General features: G+C 40.6%; 1 protein-coding gene across 2 annotated transcripts in view; it reads left to right on the forward strand.

Annotated features, from left to right (window-relative positions):
- ctdsplb (CTD (carboxy-terminal domain, RNA polymerase II, polypeptide A) small phosphatase-like b) overlaps positions 1-26,589 on the forward strand; it is a 29,008-nt gene extending 2,419 nt beyond the window's left edge. Inside the window, exons 2-8 of one of the 2 annotated variants that reach the window (XM_034232056.1) lie at positions 13,863-14,023; positions 14,158-14,190; positions 19,311-19,412; positions 20,713-20,769; positions 21,879-21,971; positions 22,434-22,619; positions 23,730-26,589. In XM_034232056.1, the coding sequence (XP_034087947.1) occupies positions 13,863-14,023; positions 14,158-14,190; positions 19,311-19,412; positions 20,713-20,769; positions 21,879-21,971; positions 22,434-22,619; positions 23,730-23,855 (758 nt within the window). In that variant the 3' untranslated portion in view covers positions 23,856-26,589. The remainder of the gene's footprint in view (positions 1-13,862; positions 14,024-14,157; positions 14,191-19,310; positions 19,413-20,712; positions 20,770-21,878; positions 21,972-22,433; positions 22,620-23,729) is intronic. The other variant, XM_034232057.1, reaches the window with a different exon arrangement.

The raw sequence follows: 26,589 nt of genomic DNA on the forward strand, positions 1-26,589 counted from the left end.
AGAAAAAAAATCTGTCCACGTAGTATGCTAGCCGTGTTATATATCTATGATGCTTGCAGCGGCGCTCTTTGACTGACGTAACAGTTATTGTTGTTTCCACGGTAACGCGCTTGATTTTTAAATGTATCTATTTGTTAGATTTGAAAGTAATCTATGAAATATTTTAGATTAAAAAAAAAAAAAAAAAAAAGATTATTTGTTGAAAAAAAAAAAATGATATCATGATAATTTAAATTAATGAATCTGAAAACTTTTCACGGACCCCCTGGCAGAGTGCCACGGACCCCCGGGGGTCGCGGACCCCACTTTGAGAACCACTGCTGTAGGGTAGCAAACGTTTTATGAGGATGAAGCAAACGGAGGAGAAATATCTGCTGTCAATAGTGTTGGAAACTGAATTAGGAGAGCATTTTTCCTTATGACTTGAAACTTTTATGTTGCAAATATCTGTTTGCATCTCACAAATGTATGTATTACTTACAATAAGCAGTAATGATTCCACTGTATTAAATGTAACATTCTGATCTTGTTGATCTTATTATATTTACATGTATAGTGACTGCTGCATTTACTTGGTCACAATTTCTAATCTGTTTCTGCTTTTGCTTTTTTTGTTGTGTTACATTTGTTTTATGTCTTATATATTAATTTCTCATTGTTGGAGGCGCCTGGACTTAAAATTGTCATGGCCATAACTACAGTGTAGCTACCGTGAAAATGACAAAGCCTTTGACTCTTGAAACTTTGACATCACTACTGTGGTCCTTTTATAGGAAGCACAGATATACATTGCTCTTTGTTTATCTGTATTTGTCTAATTTGTAGACAGTTGGGCTGCCTTAAGTCTCCAATGAAGGCCATCCTATGCATTTTCTGTGTTGTCAATTTTATCTTCAGTTAAAATGGTTTCCCATGCACAAACAACTTCTATTTAGATTTGTAGTTACAACCTCCCACATTTATGGGTAACCCTGGGTCAAAAAGGATGCTTGGGTCATTCTTTTTATGCCTTTCTCCACTCCCACTTTAGCATGATCTACTGCTGAGGTCAAATCTCATTCCTCAGTACCATAGGTGCTAATGTCCATTCATTCCAATTCCTGGGGCTACTCTGACACTTCCCAGGTCACCCAGGCCCATGGGACATGTATCAGTATCACATCTCAAACTCTACTTGTCAGACCATTAGTAATCAAAGATCATAAGTCTTTCAAGCACAACAATGCATTTTCCCGTTGGGTATATCATCATCTTTATTTAAAGAGACTCTTGGTCCATTACAAAACATACAACACTCAAATAAGTAAAAATATATCCCTCGGTAACTATATGGATTCTATATAATGGATTGATGTGCATCATGTGAGATTATTACTGCCTACTTGTGGGAGTTAAGGGAGAATAAAGGGTAAAGGTAAAGACTGACCCACGCAGTATGAATGTATGGCAGTACAAATATGCTGATTCCATTGCAGTGATGCATTGCACACTTACTCACAGCTTGCTTTTGTGGGTTAGGGTTAAAAAGTTAATATAGAGTTTTTAAAGTCTTGTTGGCATTTTATTAGTCTCTATTAAGAGGTTGTGTTCTTGTGTTGCTAAAGAGTGGTGGAGAAGTCATTTAGGGTCCCTGGGAAGCACAATGCTCGTATTATTCGTCAATTAATTGTTTAGTTGATAGTACAATTCTGATTATAATCTTCTATGGTCAAAATTAAATTGTAATAAAAGGTTAAAGTTACCATTCCAGTAAAACTCGAGATGGTGCTGGCTTTATAAATGAATAATTCGTTTTTGCTTTCCGTTGTTGGTCAGAGAAAGTTAGAAAATGTACTCAATCAAGTGAGGCTAAATGATTAATTGACTTATTTATAAGTATCATTGATAGATATATTCAGTGAAATATTTAAGTTGTTTGGGAAAGCCCAGGACTTGTGTAGTGCTAGTTGAGGACACGGGAGGTCCTATATAGAGACAACATGCCCCCCTGTGAGGTCATGTTAATGCTAAACTAGCATTCTGGTAGCATTTAGTACGATCTAAAATTGCTTACCAACAGAGGAGTTTGAGCAGCATAACACAGTCAAAATTCACTGTTTTGTGTTACACTGCTGCATGAAAATCACACTTAATGACACTTAGCCTGAGTAAGAGTTGGTTGTTATGCAGGACACAGTTGAGTTGGAAGAAGACTTTGAGCAGTGATGTTTGTTTCCTACCTCTTTCATTTTCTCTTAAGAGTGAATCACACAGATTGTTTTCCCCTTGGGACCAAGTCATCATTAGAGGAATATTATGGTCATGTTCTTTCCTACTTTTTGTTGGGACATTTTGAAAACAATGTCCTTAAATGTGCGTGGCATGACTGACAATAATAAATTAAAAAAACATCAAGTATTTTTTTTGGCTTTAAACAAGTTACATATGTGTATCCTCTAGGAGTGTAACCAGGGCTCGACATTAAGGACTGCCCGATGGCCCGGGGCCATCTAGTATTTAGCTCGGGCAATGAAGCCTCACTTGCTGGTTGCCCGATCGGGCAATCTATTATGCCAGTATCATGCAGCTCGCGGATCCAGTAATGAGTGACCCGACAGTAAAACTAAACATATCTATAACTAGTTTAGGTAGTTTGAGAGGTAATTAAAATAGCTACGTGTGATATTCTAACCTGAAGTGTGTGTTTTGTCCGCTCACCGCTGCATGTGATCATGCAGAGCTGCGTGTCGACTCGTCAGCAGCAGCTGATCTCTCTCTCCCGTCAGATTAGACTTCACTCGCGTTTATGTCCATATCAATCAGATCTAGCTAGTTCTAGCTAATGATATGACTACCTGCTTATTAAAAGACACCTAAACAATAAGTGTCGCTATGCAACTGGGTGAGGCCACAAAGTATAGCGCAGCATTATGCATTTGTTTACATGCCCACCGGAACCCCGAGGCATTACCAACAGATCAACGCACAATCAACCCATACAGGACATCTCTTTCTTTAGACATTAGAATTGACTATTCTTGTCTGTCACATACTCTTCTTGTCTGTCACATAAGTGGCGCAACTGAAGCGGTATTGCGCTAAAGGGAAATTATTTTGACCGAAGAGATTTAGATTTGCCGGCTAACGGGAAATCTGACGTCGCCATTTTGTGTGCTTCGCGGATGCGCTCGGCTCCTCTCGACTGCTGCTCGGGTCTGCTCGGTCAGCTTCCGGATGAGGAGGCATTCGACCAATTTACAGTAGATAACTTTACAAACATTTTTAACAGGGGCCATAATAGTGTAAATAATGTTTGTTTTCGCAGTTATAACTGAATGTAATGTTTTCTACTTTTTTACATCTGGGAAGGCATCTGCCTTCCCAGATGGAAAGTGTCTTGACCAACAACTTAAGTATTTCTTATAGCTATGCAGGGCATGCAAGCGAGCAAACACAAACAAACAAGTGAAATGAAGAATACAATTGAAATTGTACAATATAATATTGTGGTCGTTCATCTTATAACTCAGTCTAGAGAACCAGACAGCATCTACACTAAGACCTGCAAAAATCTAAATGTTCTAGGGTGAGGCCCCCCAAACCCTTCGTGCGTAATTTCGTCCGCGCACATTTTTCAGGGCAATCTCTATTGGGCTCAGGGCCATCTGTAAATTAGCTTAGATGGCCCACAGGGCCATCTCCCAAAATCCTTAATGTCATGCACTGGTAACGGTTCACAAACATTTCGGTTCGGTACGTACCTCGGTTTTTAGGTCACGGTTCGGTACGTTGTTGCTACAGCAGAAAAAATGATCACAAAACATAAAATATTTCTTGTTTTTTAAAAATTATTATTAAACTGTGAATAATGTATTCACTCAAATAAATACAAAATATAATAAAATAAACATTAAGGTGCAGCATTTTGATGAACTGAAATAATCTGTATTTGAACTGTACTGTACTAGTACCTAAGCAGCCAGTTTGACATTATGACTTGCTTGTATTTTCATGTTTTTTTAAAGAACAATTAACTTGTCCACATTGCTTGCCGAAAGGGCAGATCTGCTGGCACTAACGGTACGTCCACACAGCAGCTTTTCAAAAATCTTGATAATCTTGGAGCTGGGCGTGTCTGAAAGCTTGGGGATTTTTTGCGAGCAACGCGACCAACAACCAATCACATGAATCTCCCGCCCCCGACATACAAAGCAAAAAACCCCGGGGATTTTATGCGAGCAATATATATATATATAAACTCCCCAAACAGGCGAAAACCTACCAGTTTCACCCACTGTCTCTGCCACCTCCTTACTGGTTCCTCCGGTTTGTATCCCGTTAATAGTTCTGGTCGTAAAGAACCGGGTGATTTGCTACCGTAATTTCTCGTTTGGAATATGAGGAAATGAACTGCGGTCTGGTTCTCCCTGCTTACACGCGGTTTGATTGGCTAGCGCTTCTACTGTCAGATTTGCATAAACGGGATTTGATTGGCTGACGCTTCCAGCTCAGCTTCAAAAGTAGAACATTGCTCAACTTTTGAATCCTGGAAATCTTCGCTTCGCTCCCCCAAAATGCAGTTCGGCAAAAAGCGAGGCAAAGTGACGTCATCCCCATTCAAAGTCAATGGGCAGAGAAGCGTTGGAAGTAGGGCTGGGCGATTTGGCCTAAAAATAAAATCGCGATTTTTTTTTTTTTTTTTTTTTTTTTTTTTTTTTTCTTTCTCTCGAACTAATGGACAATTTTCGATTTAAACCTCGATTTTTACTTAAAAGAGCCGGCTCTTTTAAGTTAACGACGGGAGCCGGCTCTCGCCCGCGAACGAGCCGGTTTTTTGTTTTTTTTTGCGGAGGGATCTAGATCGGCATGAAGGCACATTATGCAATGTGCACATCATCCCGCTTATTACACATGGCCACATTCTCAACAAAGTAACGACATGACTCCCAATATTAATTTAAATGCTTTTATGGATTTAGAAAATGATTTTATTGACTTAAAAAATAGTTTTATGTATTGATTTAAATTGACAAGCATCCGCTAAGAAAAGTAGTCCGTTGTTACTGTTTGAACTAACGTAGCAACGGCAGGAACTGCTTCGAGAGTGTTTTTGAGGAGCTTTTTGATTACAGATTTGAAAACATCGTTGCTTGCTTTAAAAGTAGCACACTTCATGATGTCAGACCTTGGAAAGTATCTAGATATCCCTGCCCTAATGCCAAAGTAACTGCCAACTGAATATGTGTCGCCGTTTGATGTCTATGTCTGGGCCGCTGCGTAAAAAGGAGGGTTTCTGCCCCATTACTTCTCTTCTTACTTCAATAAGAATAAAACACGGAGGACCTACAGACCGCCCAGCAGCTGATCTCAGAGCACGCTCCCCTCTCCTGCAGGGGGGCGTGCTCAGCTGCAGCTCATAGAATCAGCCCCCTGCAAAAACAGCGCTGGAAAAAGCAAATGGAGCGAAATGAGGCATGGCTAAAATGCAAGATATTTTTGGTATTTTGAAAAAAAAACGATTTATATACTTTATATAGGTCGATACAGTAGCCCCTTTTTAAAAAAATAGTTTGTATAGGTGTTGCTATCTGTTTTGTGTAGCGTGGTTCTACAAGCAAGTCAATGCATTCATTGGGTGGTATCAGAGAGTTACACGGGTCTGTAAATGCAATGAAAACAATTGGCCACAGCAAATCATTTATATTAAACTTTATTTACTCTTGAATACTTCAGTACAAAGGATGTATTGAATAATTTAAGTGATATATGTGTACACAGAGCTGCAGATCGGGTAGTCACAGGCAATGTGGCTGAGTTTTGTGCGCGTTCTGGAAAGTGAGAGAGTAAGCTACTACGGAGTCCCTTAACACTAGAACCGCCAACGGGTACATTTTACCCGCAGCTGTTTTTTGATTGTATGTAGGCCTAACTTGTTTTCAATGACTTGGTCGCTCTATGACGCGTTGAACCCAATGTGAGCAAATTACCCTGAATCAGTGTTTCCGCCAGACCAGGGCTGAGAGGGCGTCCACCCCGAGAGCGGGGGGGGTGCTTGAATTTTGACTTGAGCCGTCCCTTATAGATACTGTCTTTCTACGTTAGTGAGCCGGATCATTTGGCTCGGCTCTCTTAAAGCGCCGGCTGTTTCGGCTCCCAAACGGCTCTTCGTGTTACCACAGTTTACCACGGAGCCTCAGTTTCGCCGCTGCGAGGCTAGCGTGCTCCCAGCCCACCTTTGCTCTCAGTGTTCCTCTACTGGCAGTCTTACAACATGTGCCTGCCTTTCACATTGCTTTGACTGCCAAGCAGCAGACTAAATATAGACTCGCTGCCCTGTTGGCCAGGGCACCACTGACCTCCAGGCCGAGTATAACTACTCTCAAAGATGACAATGATCCTCTTTTTTAATGCTCAGTCATACAGGGTATCAGTTTGGAAAAAACAACTTGATTTTCAAAAGTAGATAATGAGGGCTGCATGTTTTTTTTTTTCCTTGTCCGTGTTTTTGAGGGTGTTCGAGAAGGGGCTAAAGTGCCACTCGACTCAGCATTGCACTAGGATCATAATGCATTTATGAGATGAATGAATGTCTCTTGAATGATACTTTCACCCGTCTGGTACAACGCTAGTCATGAAATCCACTACTCCAGTCATGAAATCCAAGACGTTTCTCAGAATTGATATGCTTGTGGTGGCTGGTGTATACTGAGCACTGCAGTTGTTCAATGACTGTCACTGTAGTTGGCATTTTTAGACTTTGAGGATCTCTATTAGTAATGGTTAGACTAACATAAAGCCGGACTCAAACACTGCGGAGCTCCATGGCCGTGTTGGGATCTGGAGCAAAAGTTTAGGAGTCTGCCCGGTCCAGAGTGTGTTCACAACCTTATCTCAATCCTGTGAACATGTTGTTTTTGAGTGATAAAAGTGATGGCTATACTGCTGCCTCAGTATGTAACTGTTGCCTTGCATAGTCCTGCATTGATAATTGTATTCTGCTTGATGATGGACTTTTTAAAAGCAATACTTTTCCAAACTATCTCTAAAACTCTCATTGTTATAATAATGTCATCATATGTTATTCTGTCCCTTTCTTCACAAACCTTTTCAGATTAGCATGTTTAACGTCAGAGGGAGGCTTCCCCTATTAATACCAGGGTTTTGTCTAAACCGGGGGATAGGGGTGCTGCGCCCTCCTACTTTCGGCATCATGCCAAATTGCATATTTTCCCTGTAAAATGTTAAAGTGATGCCAGACAACAATATTTCTGTTCGTCAAAACTGTATATATATATATATATAGACATTTTTATTGATTGGGATAAACCCCTTGAGATGCACCATCTCGTTTTCAAGGGGGTCCCAACAATAGCAACAACTTACAGACATACATAAACAAAAAGACAAAATGCAAAACATGACACACAAGACAAACCAAATACAGTCTGTTAAGTAAAATTCAAGCAATGCACACAATCATTACAATTTGAGACAGTCAAGCAAATCAGTTTCATCAATATCAGTTTCATTAATAACAAGTACAGACCAGTTGAAAGTGAGATGATAATGCATGTTTAAACATACCCAATGATGCAAAAGATCTAATAGCAGCAAATTACACAAAAAATAGGAAAATCGTGTCAAATAGACGTTAGACGGGACTCGGCTTCGTTTTCACAGAGCTCCGAATAAATAGGGTATCAATGTCCATCGGTCTGCCGGTGGACGAGTGACAGGCAGTAGTCTTACACTTAAATTGTGATTTCTGAATTAGATTGTTTTCTTCTACTGTCATTTTTTCTGTAGAGGAAGTAAATAAACCGTAACTCTGGATTTATTTGTTATTTGAGTGGCAACATATGACTCGGTAGCTTTAAGACATGAAGAAACTCTGCCGCATGGTTCCCTCGTCCCTTGGAAGAGGTGGAGAGGTGGGTGTTTTTCATCTGCTGGTGGACTACTGGAGAGATTTACAGCAGGAGCACACGCCGTCCACCGCGGAGAATAAACAGAAGGGCAACCATGCTCCGGGGTCTTCTTTGCTGCTTTTGTTGTATTTTGTGGCGGCAGCAGCGCCAATTACAGGCCCGGCATATGTACTACAGCGGTCTCGTTTGAACGGACACATTAATTGAGCCGAATGCGTGTGAACGAAAGTAGGGATGCACGATATTGTTTTTTTGAAACCGATACCGATAACTTCCTGCTTCTCAAGACCGATACCGATAACCGATAATAATATAATATATATATATATATTAAATGTACCTGTAGTTTTTGCACACCTGGTGGTAAAAAAAAGACTAGTAGTGAGCAAATGACATGAGCATTACTACTATGAACAAAACAAAGCCAAGAGCAGTTTTGACTCTTCAAAGTGACCATATTTATTTTCCCAAATAAAGTTCTTGCCTTTTTCAAAAGCCTCGTCGATAGGTAAAAGCCCCGGTGCCTTTGCAGCTGGCTTTGGATTCGCCGCTAGTTTAGCAGCGCAGGCGTCTTCGTACGCTTTTAACACACCATCGTAGCGATGGCGATGTTTCAGGTGACTAATCAGGTTGGAAGTATTATAGCTCGTTGCCTTTTTCCCTCCTCGTGGAACTTGTGCATTGCATTTGTTAATACAAATAGCAAGCAAACTATCTAACTTTGAAATAGTCTCATACTACCGACGACATGTTTGTTTACTGTCCTGGCTTCACGGCCGCACACCATTTACGTCACAGCCAGGCATGAGTTAGGGAGCGCTGGATTTGTGAAAAACTCCCCTCTTCCTAAACCACTAATACCACAGTACTGGCAAAACGGGAAGAGCCGAGTGAAAAACAAGCGCCCCTCATCCCAATCCACCCACACCGCAGTATTTTTTTCTTTTTTCCCCCCCAAAAAATATATTGTATATTATCGGGGCTATTAATACTTTTATCGGGATGACGTCATAATTCCTAATATCGGACCGATAATTATCGGGCCGGTAAGTATTGTGCACCACTAAACGAAATACTTTTTTGAAAACGCACACGGTGCGTAAATGCAAACGTTCCCGTGTAAATGGGGTCTAAGTCTAGGATGCCCCCTTTGCTAGAGAGATGGGTAGCTTTTCTCTGTCAGAAACATTGGAAGTTGTTGTTGGACCCACTGAATAGTGATTTATATTGTGCTTGATATAAAGCGCTGCAGTCATAAATGTTAAACCAAGAAATTAGTTGACATTTTAGAACTTTCAGGTTCCCTTCCCCAAGTCTGTGTTTTGTTTTTAAGTTTTGGGTTATGACAAAAAAAACATGGTCTGTGGTTAATACACATTTACATTATTGTTACATTTGTTCTACAACATACGTCAGTAAATACCCAACTAATAAATATCCGAAGCTTTTTTGTGTCTTCAAATACAGTGAATAAAAAATAACCGTGAATAAAGGAGATGACTGAGCCTCACCACGGTGATGTGGTTTGTTTATAGCATCACGTTAGCTCAGCTATTTACTTCTGGCAATTACATTTATGAGTCAACTATTCTTAAAGCGATGTTAACATGTGGAGATTATCTGTAACAATACGTCTTAGTATGAAACGTGTGTTAGCTACAGCATCGTCACGGAATAAAGGAACTGTACTCTGACGTCTTGTCTGCATGTATTAATTAAACAGTATTTATTAGTGATCAGTTTATAACTACACCATCCACCTTATGTGAGAGTGCATATGAGGGCTCAGCTCTGCTCTGTAAATGACTCAATTGTCCAGTTCTGAGAGTCCCTTTATGCACATGAATCAATACAGCGGCCGCTTACGGCCCGTCCACACTACAGCTTTGACAGCTTCAAAAACGGTTTCCAACGCGTCTGCCCATTCACTTTGAATGGGGTGACGTCACTTTTCGCCGAACTGCATTGTGGGAAGCAGAGCGGAGCTTTCCTGGCGTTTCAGGCTGCAAAAGTTAAGCAATCTTCAACTTTTGAAGCTTCTGAAGCTTTCGGTGGAAGCGTCAGCCAATCAAATCATATGCCAGTACAAGCTCTAGCCAATCAAACCGCTGCTTGTGTGTCAGGGGCGGGAGATTCATGTGATTGGTTGTTGGTCGAGCTTCCCACACGCCCAGCTCCAAGCTTTTTTTTAAGCTGTAGTGTGGACGGGCCGTTATAGTGATGAGTCACAGGAAGCTGACAACTGTCCCAGTTTTACAGATACAGTGTTGTATTGGCAAAGTCCAGATAATAAAACAAGTCATACGGTCGTAATTAGGTTATTTCTAGACGTTTTAAACCAAGCTTACTTTGGCAGATATGATCAGCTAAAGTAGGGAACAATTTGGTTTATCACATTCGTCCAAACAAATCTCTAAATCACTTTATTACTCTGGTATTTGGTGGTTTTTGCAGAGTTGTGTTAAAGTTTGGTATTTTCCAGTGAATTGTGACGGGTGGTGGCTTTTAAACTCTGGAAACATTGAGCAGTAGCTGGAAGTTCTTAGGCCTTCTGTGTCTTATTTATTTTTTCTGTAAGCATTAACAATATGCCCTTTTCTGTTTGGACAAAAAGAAGAAGATGAGGTAGGGTTTTCCTGACAGATTGATTTGTGCTTACATTCCTCCCTTTTGGGCTACATTTATAAAAGTGATGGCCTGTCTATTCAATGGTGTGTCTCTTATTTGGCTCTTTACATATTTAAAAAAATGTGTATCCATTTGTTGGTCATTGTCAGTATACATTACAATTAAAATCATATAAATATATTTTTTCCAAAAGGTTTTTCTCCACATAATTGATGCAAGAGGGGTTTTTTTATTTGTTGGGGGAAAAAAATAAATGAAAAAGATTAATAATATTCATTCAATAATATATATTAGTAATAGCCGAGAACAGTTTCTGTCTTGCTTACCATAACCACTTCTTGACGGAGCAATTGCTTGCAGGAAGTTACTTAAAATAGTCACTTAATGTTGTTACTTGTCGATGGATGCACTTCATCTGTCTTGGGATGAAGCGGCTTGTGTCGCTAAGGAGATATAGTCTCAATACACAGCAGCATAATTAATGTGATTATACCAGTGATGGATGGAAATTAGAGGATGTTACTCAGTCAGTGTCTGTTAGCTTTCCTGAGCTGATGAGTATTTGTGGCTTTAGAGTATATAGAATGGATGTAATCTTCTCAAAACTACAGTGTGGTATCTCCATGATGTTACGTGACATGATGCTCTGGCTGCCTTTTTTGCTGAAAGATAACAAGACATGTGGGAATAGATTGTTGTATTGGATCGCAGGCTGTTTGAAGTGTGTAATCCTTCTTATTTCATTGTATATTCGCCATTTGATGTATTTTCTTTAGTTTTACCTTTGATCATGTCTGTTCGGTGTTGGTTTTAAGGTCAGCAGCACAAAGTGGCACCACATCAAGATGCCAGAAGACATGACATAGTGCTATTTGCTCGTCGCTGGTCTTCAGTTGCAAAAGCATTCTGTTGGTGTGAGCGCGTATGGGGGGGGAAGACTAATGGGTAGAGAGGAATGCAGCCTTGTATAGGCTCTGCAGGGTCTGAGGGGCCTCTCCCCCCCCCCTCCTCCTCGTCTCTTGTGCATGTCCAGGCTGCTTCAGTCACTCACCTGCCAGCCGAAACATGGTGGACTAACGTAAGCAAGCTTTTTTTAAATGGACACCCCCTGGGCCAATCAGGTGATGGGATCCGCGGCAGGGCGAAAAGGAGGAGGGAGAAGCACACAGCTTCCAACTTGTCACTATTAATAAAAGTTTGGTGTCTGATTTGGTAGTCCAGCAATGAAAGGCAATTTGCTCCTCACTGTCGCTACGTGTGACTGATAAAGTCAGCCGGACAGCCAAGTTATTTTCTGATCTGTGGTTCTGCCCGGGTCAACAAAAACAACACTGATGACATTTAATCACACTGTCATGGCTTATTGTTGGGATTCAGTGTAGGGCACAGCACTGTGGACATTTAGGAAGATTGTACTGACCATACAGCAGTTTGTACTAGGGCTGCACGGTATTGAAAAAAACTGACATCGCGGTTTTTCCCCCCCCCTGCGGTATATATTGCGTTTTTTTTAACCTGTTAAACCCCAAAGTCCCGGCGGGTACTTTACTTTGTTTTTTCACGACAGTGTCTCAGGGGATCGTAATATTTAAGAACCTATTAATGTGTTATACCAGATTAACGGAAATAATCTCAGCTAACTGACGATACAAACCATTTTATACCAAAACAAAACACAAGGCTCATAAGAAGCATCTAAATGACCGCTGAGCGAAAAATGCTAACGCACTTTGGCACAGAACTCAAGATAAAAGTACCCTTATTATTACTTATCGTAGCTGCACTTACAAGATATCCGATTAAAGCTGAGGTTCCACAGATTATTTAGGTATATAGTATCATCACTGAGTGATCTGAACTCGGACAGGGGAAGCAAACACAGACATCACAACACGTACCTTTACGTAGCTTCTAGGGGAGATGTCTCACCGTAGCTGTCAATCTAATCAAAAGACGTGTTCAATGGCATTAAAACGAGAAAGAAAAAACGCGGCTGAATCGGTTAATCCATAGGTTTTTAACGTCTCTGTATAAAAAAATGATTTAATTTATAATCCATAATTCCATTTTTATGTAAATATCGCAGAGCAAAATTTAGCTGCTAATGGTAGCCACCAGAGTGGCTGCTGCTTCCGGTCTTGGCTATGCGGAAGTCTCTCACACACACATTACCAAATAAGGACTGTGTGATTTCCCCTCGATTCCATTGGCTCTGACGGTCAGAAAGAGATGTCACATGTCAAAATCCAGCAAGGTGGGCCAGAGATATGGAAAATCCACCCAAATGGCCCCAAAAGAGGGTTTTTTTTGTACTAAATCTGTCTAAAAAGATCAAATATCAGGGGAAGTTCTACACATGAACAAATAAGGAGTGAGAGTGACGACGCGTAGCCAAAACCGGAAGCTGCATACCACCAAGGTGGCTACCATTAGCAGCTAACTTTTGTGATCCGATTTTTACATAAAAATGGAATTATGGATTATAAACAATTGCTTCAAAGCCACAGATACATTATCAACCTTTGGATCAACCGATTCAGCCGCGTTTTTTCTTTCTCGTTTTAATGCCATTGAACACGTCTTTTGATCAGATTGACAGACGTGAGACGATCTCCCGTAAAAGGTACGTGTTGTGATGTCTGTGTTTGCTTCCCCTGTCGCGAGATCGGATCGCTTAGATACTATACTTAAATAATCTGTGGAGTCTCAGCTTTAATCGGATATATTGTATGTGCAGTTTCGATAAGTAATAAGGGTATCTTTATTTTTGAATTCTGTGCTAAAGTGCGTTAGCATTTTTTTTTTTTAAATGAATAAAACCGCACGTCCCTGCGGTGTGAATACCGCGCATGCGCATACCGCGGTTATCGCCATGACACGGTATATCGTTCAGCCCTAGTTTGTACACAGTTATACCGCAGCATCCAGGGCTCCGACAATGAGTGCATCGACAGAAGAATAATTGTTTTTGTAATGCAACAATTGCAGAAAATGCTGTTGTCAGAATCCCACATATGGGGATTTTCCAGTTTTTCTGTTTTATATCATATTAAATTAAATATATTTTGGGTTTGAACTGACAAATCAAGACTCTGTGTGGTTTTTGAGAATCTGAGATGACATTTCTTGACTATTTGACCAAACAATTATCCTAGAAAATCTCGACGGATGAATCGATAATTACTCATTAGATTCAGCCGTACTCGGCATGCAAATAACCAAATTGTTCCCAACTTCATCCTGCTCAACTTTTATCCCAGAAAGGATCATTGGCATATCCACTCACTCACCCTCCGCTCTCCCCACTCCCTCCTGTTGTTTTGACAGCGTCCCAGTCGAACAGCAGCCTAAAGAAGCAGAGGAGCCGGAGCATCTTCAGCACATTCTTCTGCTGCTTCCGCAACTACAATGTGGACCCCCCAGCCACCAACAACAGCAACACCAGCTCCCTGCCTCCACCTGTTGAGGAGAATGGATCGCCTCCCAAGGTGGGCCACCCCTCCACTGAACACATGCCATTTGTTTTTTCTTGGTGGAACCTTCTTCTTTTTCTTTTTAGTTCTACTTTCTACCCCTCATCCTGTTTTTTTACATGTGTGTGTCTATCTCTCCTGTGTTGTAGTGTGACCAGGTCGAGGTCATCCCTGTCCCTAGTGTATGTATCGCCTTTTTTTTGTTCTCCTTTCCTTTGCATGCAGGCTGAGTGGGCTGGTGCTGGCACATTCGGTTTGTGTGGGCTCCAGTTTCTCCTCGGAGAGCTTTTACTCTTCCACCATGCTGCTGCTCATTTCCCAGCCCATGGTAGCACTGCCTGCGTGCAAGGTTTAGAGTGCACCTACTGGTTTTAAATGGTGCATCTGTGCCTGATCTGCATGGCTGATACTTGGCGGTTTGTATGCTTCCCAAACATTCTGTGAAATTTACTGTCTAACAAGTAAAAGCATCATTATGTCGTTTTTGCTATTTGGTATTTTTGTGAAGTAGCGCAAACACTGCTGTTGTTACACATACATTTGTTATGATTACATTGGCGCCATCTCCGACCAGCCTACCACCCCTCCCCCCCTCGCTAACTGGGCCTGAAAACCTCCACCCAGCACTCCAAAGTACCTGTGTAACTGCTGTGTTAACACCAACACTCCCCTGGTGCTCACAACTGCCAGTCCTTACCTTCCTTGAAAACTAAGCTAACAACTAACTAGCTGATGGCTCCTGTTGTTGGCTCACAATTATTCTTGAGCTGCATCCACATGATCTACGATTTTCTCTAGGTGTTTTGACCTCAAGGCTCTGCGACCAACCTTGCGGTGAAAACACCCAGTGAAGTTTCTATGGTAACGTACCCTGCTAGCTCTCGCCATTACATACAGTTGATGGGTTGTGCTTCGAAAGGTAAGCGGTAAACTAGGTCGAAATTGAAATAATTTAAACTGAGCGACGCAGAGGGATGCGCCTCCGCATCGTCGGGCAGCAGAACGGCACCGTCATGTTTAACTGCTTGTCTTGTGAATGCAGCTTTACCTAAGAAACAAGTACCCCTTTCTGTCCATCAGCAAACTTTGTAAATCACACACACTTGAGTAGGGTTGGGTATCGTTTGAATTTCCACGATTCTGATTCCGATTCCACTTTTCGATTCCGGTTCTTAACGGTTCTCAATTCTGATTCTTTGAGGGGCAGGGTAAAAAAATGATACATGCTTCTTCCACCAACAAATTTACATTTATTCGAGAAACTTTTACACAGGTTAGTTTACAGTAATATTCACATTAATCAGTCTGTTTATATTCACTGCTATGTAACTGTAACCTGAGAACCACTGAAGCTACAACAGTGCAACAGTCCAACTTTTAAAGAACAGTTCTTGTTGAGAAAAACAAGCATATCTGCCTTCTCTGGCATACCGGGAAGAAATGTTTGAACATTTTAAAGTAAAATGCTTCAATCTGGTGCACTTTAAGCAGAATTACTAGAGACTAGATCTAGGGGGTACAACTCTAAACACCCATATGAAAAAGATCGGTTTACATTTTAATAATTAAATAAGTATGTGAACATAACCAATAACCTACCATAGCCAATAACAAATACATGTAACGTATTTTATTTTGTTGTTCATTCATATCTTATTTGACTATTTTATGTATGCATATGTTTTTATCTCTCCAGTTTAAAACGATATGTCTGGTTTACTGTCCTATAGTATACATTGGAATGATTTCAAACCTGTTTTATCCCAATAATTATAAAGGAGTGCCTTGGAAATATGTGTTTACATAAATTGTGATCAAAACGTTTGAGACCCACTGAGATAACTTAGACTAAAGTGAACTATCTAAACACTCAGAGTCCTTTACCTCACTGAGCTGTAGTTATCAGCCTCAGTCTGACTGGAGAGAACTCTCCCTCCACATCATTGTAGAAACATCTTCTTCTTCCGTTAGAGCAGCTAGCACCAGATGCTAATAACAACAGCACCCTCCCTCGCTCACTCGCACTTTGGCTGTGAGCTGCGGGCGCCAGATAAGCCAACATCCCCCATTTTCATCACTTACAGCGCCCATCGTACAGGGCAAATGAAAAGTGTAACCGGGGTGAAAAGGGTGTTACATTTACTTAATTATGAATATTGTTACATCAAGGCCGAAAATTAGGATTTTTTTCTCTCCCAGAGCTGTCAGCGCAGCGCCTCCACAGATCTGGCGTCCTATGCGAACATGGTTACGCTGTAGTAAGTGTAGGTACAACGCTACATTTCCCGCCCCGCTGCAGTCATACAGTAGGCTACGGAGAGCGGCGAGAAACATTTCCTCAGGCATCGAAAAGCGGAACCGAAATTCACATTTCTAAATGATGCCGTTGGAATCGAAATGTTGAACCGGTTCTCGGTACCCAACCCTACACTTGAGGCAGAGCAGAGGGGATCAGAATGAAAACCGAAAGCATTTGCTCCAGAAAATCTGATCCGGTTTTACAAAAATTAACTCGAGCCTTATACATGTATCCCAAGATATTTTACGGGGGGGGGGGGAGTTACTTTGGTTTGAGAAGTGGGGGACACACAAAACAGGGGGTCTGTGGGCCCTCCACCATGGAAATAGTTCTCGATTTGAATCCCTTTTCCTGCCTTTCTAACAAAATATTTGTTAGGACTATGGTGCAATCCAAGAAAATGTGTAGTGTATAATGAAGAAGATTTTGAAATGCATCAATCTGGTGCACTTTGAGCACAAGTTAAGAGATTTATGGATGCAGCTCTCAACACTCATGAAACAGAACTGTATATATTTCAATAATCCAAACATCTTTAGAATATGATCACAACCAATAACAAATAATTTAAAATTGTTTATTTTATAAACTCCTCTCTCTTACCTAGTTAGCATTCTTTCTTTTTATGTATGCGTATTTTACTAATCACTCCCCTTTTAAAACTGTATTTTTTTTCCATTGGAATAATTTATTACTTTATTTTTTACAACTATATTAAATAGATAAAGGTGTGCATTGGAAATATTTGTTTACATAGATGACCAAACAATCTGAGACTCACTGAGATAACTTAGACTAAAGTTAACTATCCTATCACTCAGAGTCCTTTACCCCACCTGAGCTGTAGTTATCAGCCTCTCAGTCCGACAGGAGAGGACTCTCCCTCCAGCTTGTTGTAGAAACAGCTTCTAATATCCGTTAGCTCTGAGCTAGCACCAGATGCTAATAACAACAATCGCTTGTTCACACATGTGCTCCTCCGTGACGATGGCGGCTTGAGGTTAAAAAATAATAATAATTGAATTTGAAAGTGGGGGGGACACAAACGGGATTTTGAACAGTGGGGGAGGACATGTGGAAATTACACCCAGGACTTACAGTACATGACCAACAGCAGAGCTCGGGGCTATAATGCAGATTTGTTTGACTTTTTTTACACTTTGTTGTTCTCCTTTCCTCCGCTGTTGTGAGTGTGTGCATTCGTGTGTGTGTGTGTGTGGGGAGCTGAGCCCCGCTCTTCGGAAACAGAGCGGAGGACAGAATGTGAATGCGCAAAGCAATGCAGTGGAAACTGAAACATGCACATGAATTGGATAAATAACATAAACGTTTAGTTTATTTAATAAAAGAGCACATGGCCGGTGAAAAGTGACCGTAGATAGATTATTTCAGTTTCGATTTGGCGCTATATATATATATATATTAGGGCCGGGACTCGATTAAAAAAATTAATCTAATTAATTAGAGGCTTTGTAATTAATTAATCGAAATTAATCGCATTTTTAATCACATATACATATTTGACCTAAGAACAGTGAGAAGCAATTTTTTTCACATGGATTTTAGTATACCATTAGGCGCATTCACACCGCAGTACTTTTCCCACAAAGGTTCATGAGAACTTAGTTCATGAGAACTCTCTGAACCTGGGGGTGGATTAGGCAAATGAAGCCGCTGACGTCACTTCTTCTTCTTCTTCTGCTTTGGGCTTACTGGCAGGCCGCAAACCACTTCACGCCATATACTGCTGCCCAAAGTCCCCGGCCGGAAGTCCCCGGAGTTGGGGACTGGCTTCAGTAGAAGCTGCTGGGAGTCCCAGCAGCCTTCCGAGTAAATCGCCAGAACGCCGACACCTCCTCATCTCCACCGCTCCCATGTTTTATTTTGTGTTGCCATAAGTTAGTCTCTCTGCGTTTCTGCGCTGGGATAATGCTAATGCTAATAATGCTAATGCGAGGATAATAAAATGGTGGCTTCACAAAACTTTTTGGGAGTTTTACGGGGCGTGGTTTGCAATCCGCCCAGCCAATCAGAAATATAGCTCTTTTCTCACAAGAGAGCCGTACGAAAGTCCCTGCTCTCTAGCAGCTCTCTGCTCTCTAGCAGGGACTTTCGTGGGGGTAAAAAGGTTCTCATGAACTAATTTGAGTACCGGCTCTTTTTGGTGTGAACGCGATAAAAGAGGCTAACGTCCACGCTAGCTTCCACGCTAGCTGCTATATGTTTTGCATTGAGGTGATACTTGAGGCTTGATGTGCTGCGGTGATATGCGAATTCCTTTTTGCATAATTTGCACACAACCATGCTCTTATCGACGCTTCCATCCGTCCGTTTTTTAAAACAACATTTCCCACTGTTGTTCACTGTGGTTTGTTGTTGTCTGAAGTCATGAACGTTAGTTGGTGCTCCAGTATAATCGGTACGCCTGAAACTTATCCAGTGAGAAACGTTCCGCGGTGCAAAAATAAGTGCGATTAAAATGCGTTAATTTTTGTGTAATTAATTAATCTTAATTAACGCGTTAAAGTCCCGGCCCTAATATATAAAAAAACTTGAATTTCAGGGGGGGCGCAGGGTTCCGTTGGGGAGGCGCAGCGCCCCCCCAAGACAATGGTAGGGGAAACACTGTGTTTAAGTTTGAGGGATTTCATTGAAACTGAGAGCAGCTAACCTTTGCATGGCCTTTTATATTATTCAATCTCCGCCGACAAATCTAAAGGGATTTAAGAGAGACTGTGTCTGAGAAGGTGGCTGTAGCAGGGGGTTATCCGGTTTTGCAGAATCCTATTGGTGTCGTTTTGAAGCTTTAGGGCCATTATACGCATCTTTTCAGACATGGCTTTATCTCAGCTGCATTGTCTCCCACGGTGATTCTCTTCCTAACACGGTGTTGGCTTTTTCTGCTCGGCATTGCACATTCATTTATGCAAAGTATATCTCTCCCTTAAGCACTTTCACTCTCTCCATATGTCTGACCTTATCTCCCTCGTCTTCCCTCTACAGCCACCAGCTAAATACCTCCTACCAGAGGTGATAATATCTGACTACGGCAAAAAGTGTGTGGTGATCGATTTGGACGAAACACTCGTCCACAGCTCTTTCAAGGTAAGTTCAAACGGGTTTATAATGTATGTTGTGCCCACTTCTGCAATTGTCAGTGTCTGAGCTGGCTAACATCCAACTGCAAGATCTTCGCCTAAACAATCTTAATTTCTCGATTGGAAAATAATCTTGACCAGCATTTTACTTGAGTATTTGCAAATATCATTGTAAAGCTTATTTTTCACACCAAGGACCATTTACTCCCCCAATGCTTCCATAAACAAAAGGCCTTCTACATCTAAAGTGTATTACAAATCACAGCCAAACTATAAGACAGTTTGACATAAGGGTGCATACAACCAAATCGAAGCTCCATTCGTAACGTTGGCATTCGAATAATCAACATCAATACTTTACGTTGAGTGTCCATTTAGCGATGGACACTCAAGGGCCACATGTTTTCTTCAGGCCACTCCTCTTTATTTTTGTGCTGCTGCTAAAAGCAATTCTATTAGAACATCTCTAAACTATTTAGAAAGGCTCCACAGCTACCTGTCAATGCAGGTGACCACTACGCCTCACTAAGGTGCAACTCTCCTCTTTGCCCCTTCTCTTTTCCCTCTAAAAAACAAATACATTACTTTGCTTTGTTGTTGTCAAAAACATACCAACACATTTATTTAAAATATAAATATACAAAGGGAAGCCGTGTCAAAACGAATCTCCACAACTGCAAATGATCCCATTTAAATCATAATAATGTTTTGATTGAATATTTAAAAAGACACATCTGTGCTATTCTTTGCTATGTGCACAGTGGTGAGAGAAACACTGTAAATACATTTGACATTGTAAACTTGACCAAATACCTGCGGACCACCTTTTTAAGAATGTCTATTGTGAAGCATACGTTATGCTTTACATTGAGCGTATATAGAATATAGAAAATCCCCTTTGCCGTTATAACCAAAAGGGAGCCAATAACCAGCATAAAGTCAAAGCTGTGTAGAATCCAATAAAACGCTGTGCAAACAAAGCCAGGAGAGGAGCTGGTGGGGCAGGATATGCATTACAGTCCTGGTTGTGCATTTAGAATAAAAGCAGGGTGGTAATAAGGAAAGTCTGAATCTTGGCTCATGCTGCAGTTAATATTGTTTACCTCAACCCGCCCCTCTCTGTCCAGTTCCTGTCCGAGTTATATTATCAGAGAGGTTGCTGAAGGATGGAGGATAAAAAGAGACTCATTCTACTTTGTCCTCCACAGATTTGACTTTTAGTGTTCTTAGCACGACTTCTGCTGCCCACTAGTGGTACTGCACCGTCAGCTTGAATGACTCTCATACACTGTTGTTTCCTCTCATAGCCCATCAGCAACGCAGACTTCATCGTCCCTGTGGAGATCGATGGAACCGTTCATCAGGTATCGTACCCTCTTTTTACTGAAGACGCATTTTCTTTCAGCAGGGGAAAGAGATCCTGAAGAGAATGACTGTGATCCAGTTCAAGTAATCCAGGATAGGCTGTGTGTATCCTGATTGGCCTATTCATGATTACTTGCACTGGGTGGCAGCCAATGGGCAAAGAGAGAGGAGGGCATCTGAAGCGGGAGAGACAGCCATCAAGCTGAAGATCTTCAAAATGCAAGAAATTAGTAATAAAAGTATCTTTGATCATTTAGTAATTCATATATTTAAAAAAAACTCATACACCCCTGTATGTATTACAATAAATGTTTTATATATTATTGTACAATGTCCACATGTTTACTCTAACGTCTTTTATAATATACATTTCTTTATACTATTTTATTTTATTGGACGTTTTACTTGAACTACTTATATTTGTTGAAATATCTTCTTTTCTTTTTTTTATCTGATGTTTATGTATGTATTTTTACTTTATGTTGTATCTTTTAATGGAGTTTATACTGTAACTTTCTATCTTAATATAAATATATATATATTTTCTTTTCTAAATTGCATTTTTCTTTGACTTTTTTGTTTATATCAATATCTTTGTTTTATTACATTTTTTCATTGCACTCTTTCTTTTGTAATCTTATGTATAGTATTTTAATTTAACATTTTAATTAAACTGTTTGCTTAAGTATCTTTATTCCCTTTTTATATTTAATTTTATTGGACATTTTTACTTTTAGTTATTTTGTTTAAATCAATATATGTATCTTTTCATTGACATTTTACATAACTTCCTATGTTTATAAAAACATGTTTATTTATTTAATCTCTTTATTGCACATTCTTACTTTAAGTTATTATGTAAATATAATGTTTCAATTTTATTTTACCCATTATTATTTCATTTAAAGGCCATTCTCAACTTGCCCCCAGAGAAATAAAGTCCTCTTCTACATGGCAGGGATTCTTCTGTAACTCCACACTCCTGATACTGCTATAAATAACTCTGTGAAGGCTGTAGTAAAGAACGCTCCTCTCACATTACACACTCTTCTCTGCGCATCTGTCTGACACTCGTATTACACCCTAAACCTGTGGTGTGGTCTTGCAGGTGTATGTGCTGAAAAGACCCCACGTGGACGAGTTTCTTCAGAAGATGGGAGAGCTGTTTGAATGTGTGCTGTTCACAGCCAGTCTCGCCAAGGTCAGTTTAGACCCCCGCATGTTTTCTATTTCCTTCTTCTCCTGTTATCATCTGCTCTTGCCGTCTGAATGTTCACACTTCCTCTGCTTCGCTCTGTGTCTTTTGCATCTTAGCCAAAATGAATGGGTAAGTTTAATGAATGAAAAACAACCGCGTCAAGTGGCCGATGTTCCTGTAGTGTCGGTTGTTTCTTGTGTCGGGTCAGAAGCTAGGTGTCAGTAGCGCCATTTAGATGAACTGCTTTTCTTTTTTTTGGAACATTAGTGTAGCATTTTCAAGTTGTTAGCTTTTAGCGCTCTAGCTGACTAGTCTGACCAAAGGAACATGTTTGACAAATCTTCTTTTACAACATTCAGTTTGATTTGTTGTCTGGTTTTCCGTAGCTGTTTTGCAGTGAAATTCAAAATATGTCTAGTATTTGTTTTTACGACGGTGTAACATGTTGTTTGTTTTCATGGACAGTATGCCGACCCTGTGGCAGACCTGCTGGATCAGTGGAGTGTGTTTCGAGAGCGACTCTTTAGAGAATCCTGCGTTTTTCACAGAGGGAACTACGTCAAAGACCTCAGCCGGCTGGGACGAGAGCTCAGCAACGTCATCATCGTCGACAATTCACCCGCCTCTTACATTTTCCATCCAGAGAATGCTGTGAGTCCCAAAATCACAAATGTATATTTCTACTTATGTTTGGTTATTTACCCTAACCCGAAGGAGTCATGGGCTCCTTTTTATTTGCTACCTCATTATCTTTTATTGTGAGCTATTATATTTTGTATTTTTCCTAACATAAGTTCATAAATGTACTTCAAAAATAACTCTTATGACAAAAAGGAAAACATGAAGCTGGTACAATCTGGAATGGAATGCTGTTTAAATTATTCACTTGTAGTGATTAGACATTTTGGGTCTTTTCATACATGTACACTTATGGAAATACCTTTTGAATTCTATGGTAATTCCATTTTTTTCTTACTTTACTCTCATAAGCCTTTGCCGCAGCTCAGAGCTCCTTGCTCACCCGCCATCCAGAGGAGCAGGGAGCCCTGGCACTGGGTCACCCTGATTTTCATGCAACTAGCCAAAATGAATGTATTTTTTAAAGCTGTTGCCTTCAGCTATAATGCATGACAGCGTGATCGTAACAAGACAGGAGCCCGGATAGGGGTTTTTCGTCTGATCTCAAATAAAAAGAAAGATAAACACGGTAATGAAGCCTGTAAAAAATATGATGACAAGACACAAACGGAGGAACTCAACAGCATTACACAGGCTGTTTGCGTCCTCGGAAAATGCACACAGCACCCCCTCGACCCACATATAAACACACATGCTACTAGCCTGAAAACAGTTTTGCCTAGTTGATGTGATAGATGGCTCTTGCTGAAATATAAGCTGCTGACTGTTGAACATATGAGACAGCTTACTGAGTTATCAAACTTTATAATAGACTAACAAAGATTTCAGACTGGGACAAGAATCATAGCTAATCTAATTGTGGTCCTAATGGGAAGGCAAGTTGGGAAATGTCCCCCCCCCCTAATATTAAGGCTGGTGTCCCTTCTAAAGATAACTTGAGTTTAAATTCCCTTTTTAATCTACTGCAAACTTTTGCACTAGCCTTTTTCCCACTTGGTAACTATGACATACTGTACCTTGCTTAGTATAATTGATATAGCTATCATTGAAAAGTTTAGAATATCCTGTCAGCAAGTCTAAGTAGTGAAAGCTAACCGAGGGTGGTCTCCCCGTCTCCTAAAGGTCCCTGTCCAATCCTGGTTTGATGACATGAATGACACGGAGCTCCTGGACCTGCTGCCTTTCTTCGAGGGACTGAGCAAAGAAGAAGACGTTTACGGGGTCCTGCAGAACCTGAGAGGCAGGTAGCAGGACGCAGCCCAGCGCCGCCCGCGCTCTCCATCTCCTACCCTCTAGCCCCCCCCTCTCTTTCCACAACCACGTCTCAGACTCAGGCAGATCCTCCCGCACGCGCCCCTCTTGTCTCTGCCCCAAGGGGGGACGCCCTGGAGTCTCACTGTGGAAAAACCTGTCATGTGACCCCGCTCTCCTCTCCCGGTGACCGGCTGCCTTCTGAGTGCCGTCAGAAAAAAGAAAAATATCCCAGGAGCACTGTGTTTGACGGAAAAAACCCGCCAGAAAGTGTACAGAGAGTTGATAAGGTCGGGGGACAAAATGCTAAGAGGAATGAACTCTGGTCTTTATTTTCAAAACCAACCAAGTTTTAGTATTCGGTGAAGTGCTTATTTTAAAAACCAAAAAAAAACACAACAACGTTTTGTCTGAAATTTTGTGGAACCACACAAAAGTCTGAAAAAGATTTTGTCCGCGTATTGTTGCTATGCAGGCAGTTTCTGGTAGTAGGAAGGACTGTGATTCTCTCTTCTTACTGAGAAGTGCCTTGTGTGAATGTTGTTTTATATGGGGAGATATTTTGTACATGGCATATTTCCAGAGTACAGTCCTTTCACGCGAAATATGCTTTCAAGTGGACACAGAAGTAATCTTGATATACAAGTTTTTTTGATTATCAAATGCTGAGTTAACGTCTCCATAGTATTCTCTTTTTTTTTCTCCCAGTATGCTTGTGCCATTATATAGATGTTTCTTTCTGCTTTATATGTAGAATTTATTTGTTTTTAGACAAAGGAGTACGTTTGCAATTGTGAACCTTGCGTTTAATAATTTGATCTGAAAGCTCAGATAAATTGTGCCATTTATCTTCTCTCTCTTCCCTCCCCTCTTCCTTATCTCTTTTTATTATTTGCCAAACAAGAAAATTATTTATTATCATATCTTTAACAGTGTTTCAGCTACAACTGTTAAACCATTAGTAGTAAGTATAGCATTATAGGTTTCCATCTTTTGACTGATGTTGTTAAATACTTTTGTATGTTTTTAATGTTTTTGTTTGTAATGTTGTGCTTATCATATGGATAGCTGTTAGCTCAAAATGTGGTTTTATTTTTTGGGACACACTTGTACACAGTTGCAAAGGTATCCCTTTTTGTTGTTTCTATTGGTGTGGGATCTTACAGTTAAAGGGTCTAGTGCCATGTTTTTTAATGTTTTTTTCCCCCATGAGGTTAGTGTCTTTAGGGAATATAGGATTAGCGCTCGGAGCAGGGGGCAGTGTTAAAATCACACCATTCTCTCCAGATTTACAAACGGCGATGGACGATGCGATGTTTACCTTCCGGACTCTTTTGAACTGCTCTTCACCTCAGTGCCTACGTTTGAGAGGAGCCACGCAAACCGAATGCTGCAAAATTAGCTACCATGGCAATAACCTTTTTCAGGGGGGGGTGGGGGGTGGGTGGAGGGTGGAGTTTCCATACGAAGTGTTTGGGTGTCGAGAGCACTTGAGGAGGCTGGCCCGTAGGGGTTTGGTTTACACTAAAAGCTGCGACTTCAGTGTTCATTATTGAAACATCTATTTGTCACATTCATTGATCTGCAAGCTGGACAAACGCATATAACATTGTCTTAGCTAAACAATGTTAATGTCATAGTTTGTTGGTAAAGAAAGTATTTTAAATAGTTTTTTTAAAAGGACGCCTTTCCAACCTACAGATGGGTGCTGAGTATTAGGGGCCAGCTCTAAATGGAAAACTACAGGGGCACTGCGTACGTACTGTGAGGAACCTCATCACGGCACTGAAGCCTTACTGCCTGCGGAGGCACAAAAGCAATGTGTCTTCATCGATTCCAACATTACATCCACACGTTTTAGCATCGTCTCTTTAGTGCGGAGTGTAAAATCCACTGGGCGATATATCTGTAGACCGTATATGGCCGGGTGAGTTAACATTATGAAACAAAGAAAAAACAAAGGCTCTGGTGCCATCAAGGGACGCTCCTTTGCTTTATTGCTTGGTTTCTATGCTCATGATGCATTAAAAGACATAAACTACTTCATCATTTCCAACATTTTTTTCAAGTTGAAAGGCTGCTGCTCTTACAGGCGTATTGAAATATTTTCCTTTCGCGTAAGCATTTGTGATGATGGTGAGCTCATGATGAAGGTTTCAGTGCAATGTCCTTTTCTAAGAAGTGTTCGGTGGACTTCTCAACCTCTCAATGATGACCTTTCTCTGAAAATGTTGTTTGTATCATTGTGATATTTTTCTACTTACCTTTTCGTCAGTATTTGGTTTGAGAATGTCCATATTACCCATTGTATCTGCTATTGGCTTTTCTTTTTTTTTTCTCCTTTCAGATCTGTCAGGTCCCCGTCTTGCCTTTGGTGAGAATTCTCAGTCAGGTCTTGTTTTTCCTATCAGGGGACACGTGTGTTTGTGTGTGTGTGCGAACTACGCGGGCATCTTGTTTGTACTTCCTATCTGTTTTTCTTTGTGTTTCACCTCACTCAATATCACACTTTCATAATTTAGTATTGAATTAAGCACCAGTTCTACAACACTTGAATTCAAGTCACTGTGGGGTGTTTTTATTTGTTGGTGAGGTAATTAATTTCTTTTTCTTTAAAAAATTTAAAAAAACTCGCCTGTTCTTGTTGGTTTACTTTGAGTGTTTGCAGCGTGTTGTCATCCTGAGCATCAGTTTTTTTTCTTTATTCCCATAATAAAAGGCTTCATTGAAA

The sequence above is a fragment of the Gymnodraco acuticeps genome, unplaced genomic scaffold, assembly GCF_902827175.1.
Source record: "Gymnodraco acuticeps unplaced genomic scaffold, fGymAcu1.1, whole genome shotgun sequence".
NCBI lineage: Eukaryota > Metazoa > Chordata > Actinopteri > Perciformes > Bathydraconidae > Gymnodraco > Gymnodraco acuticeps.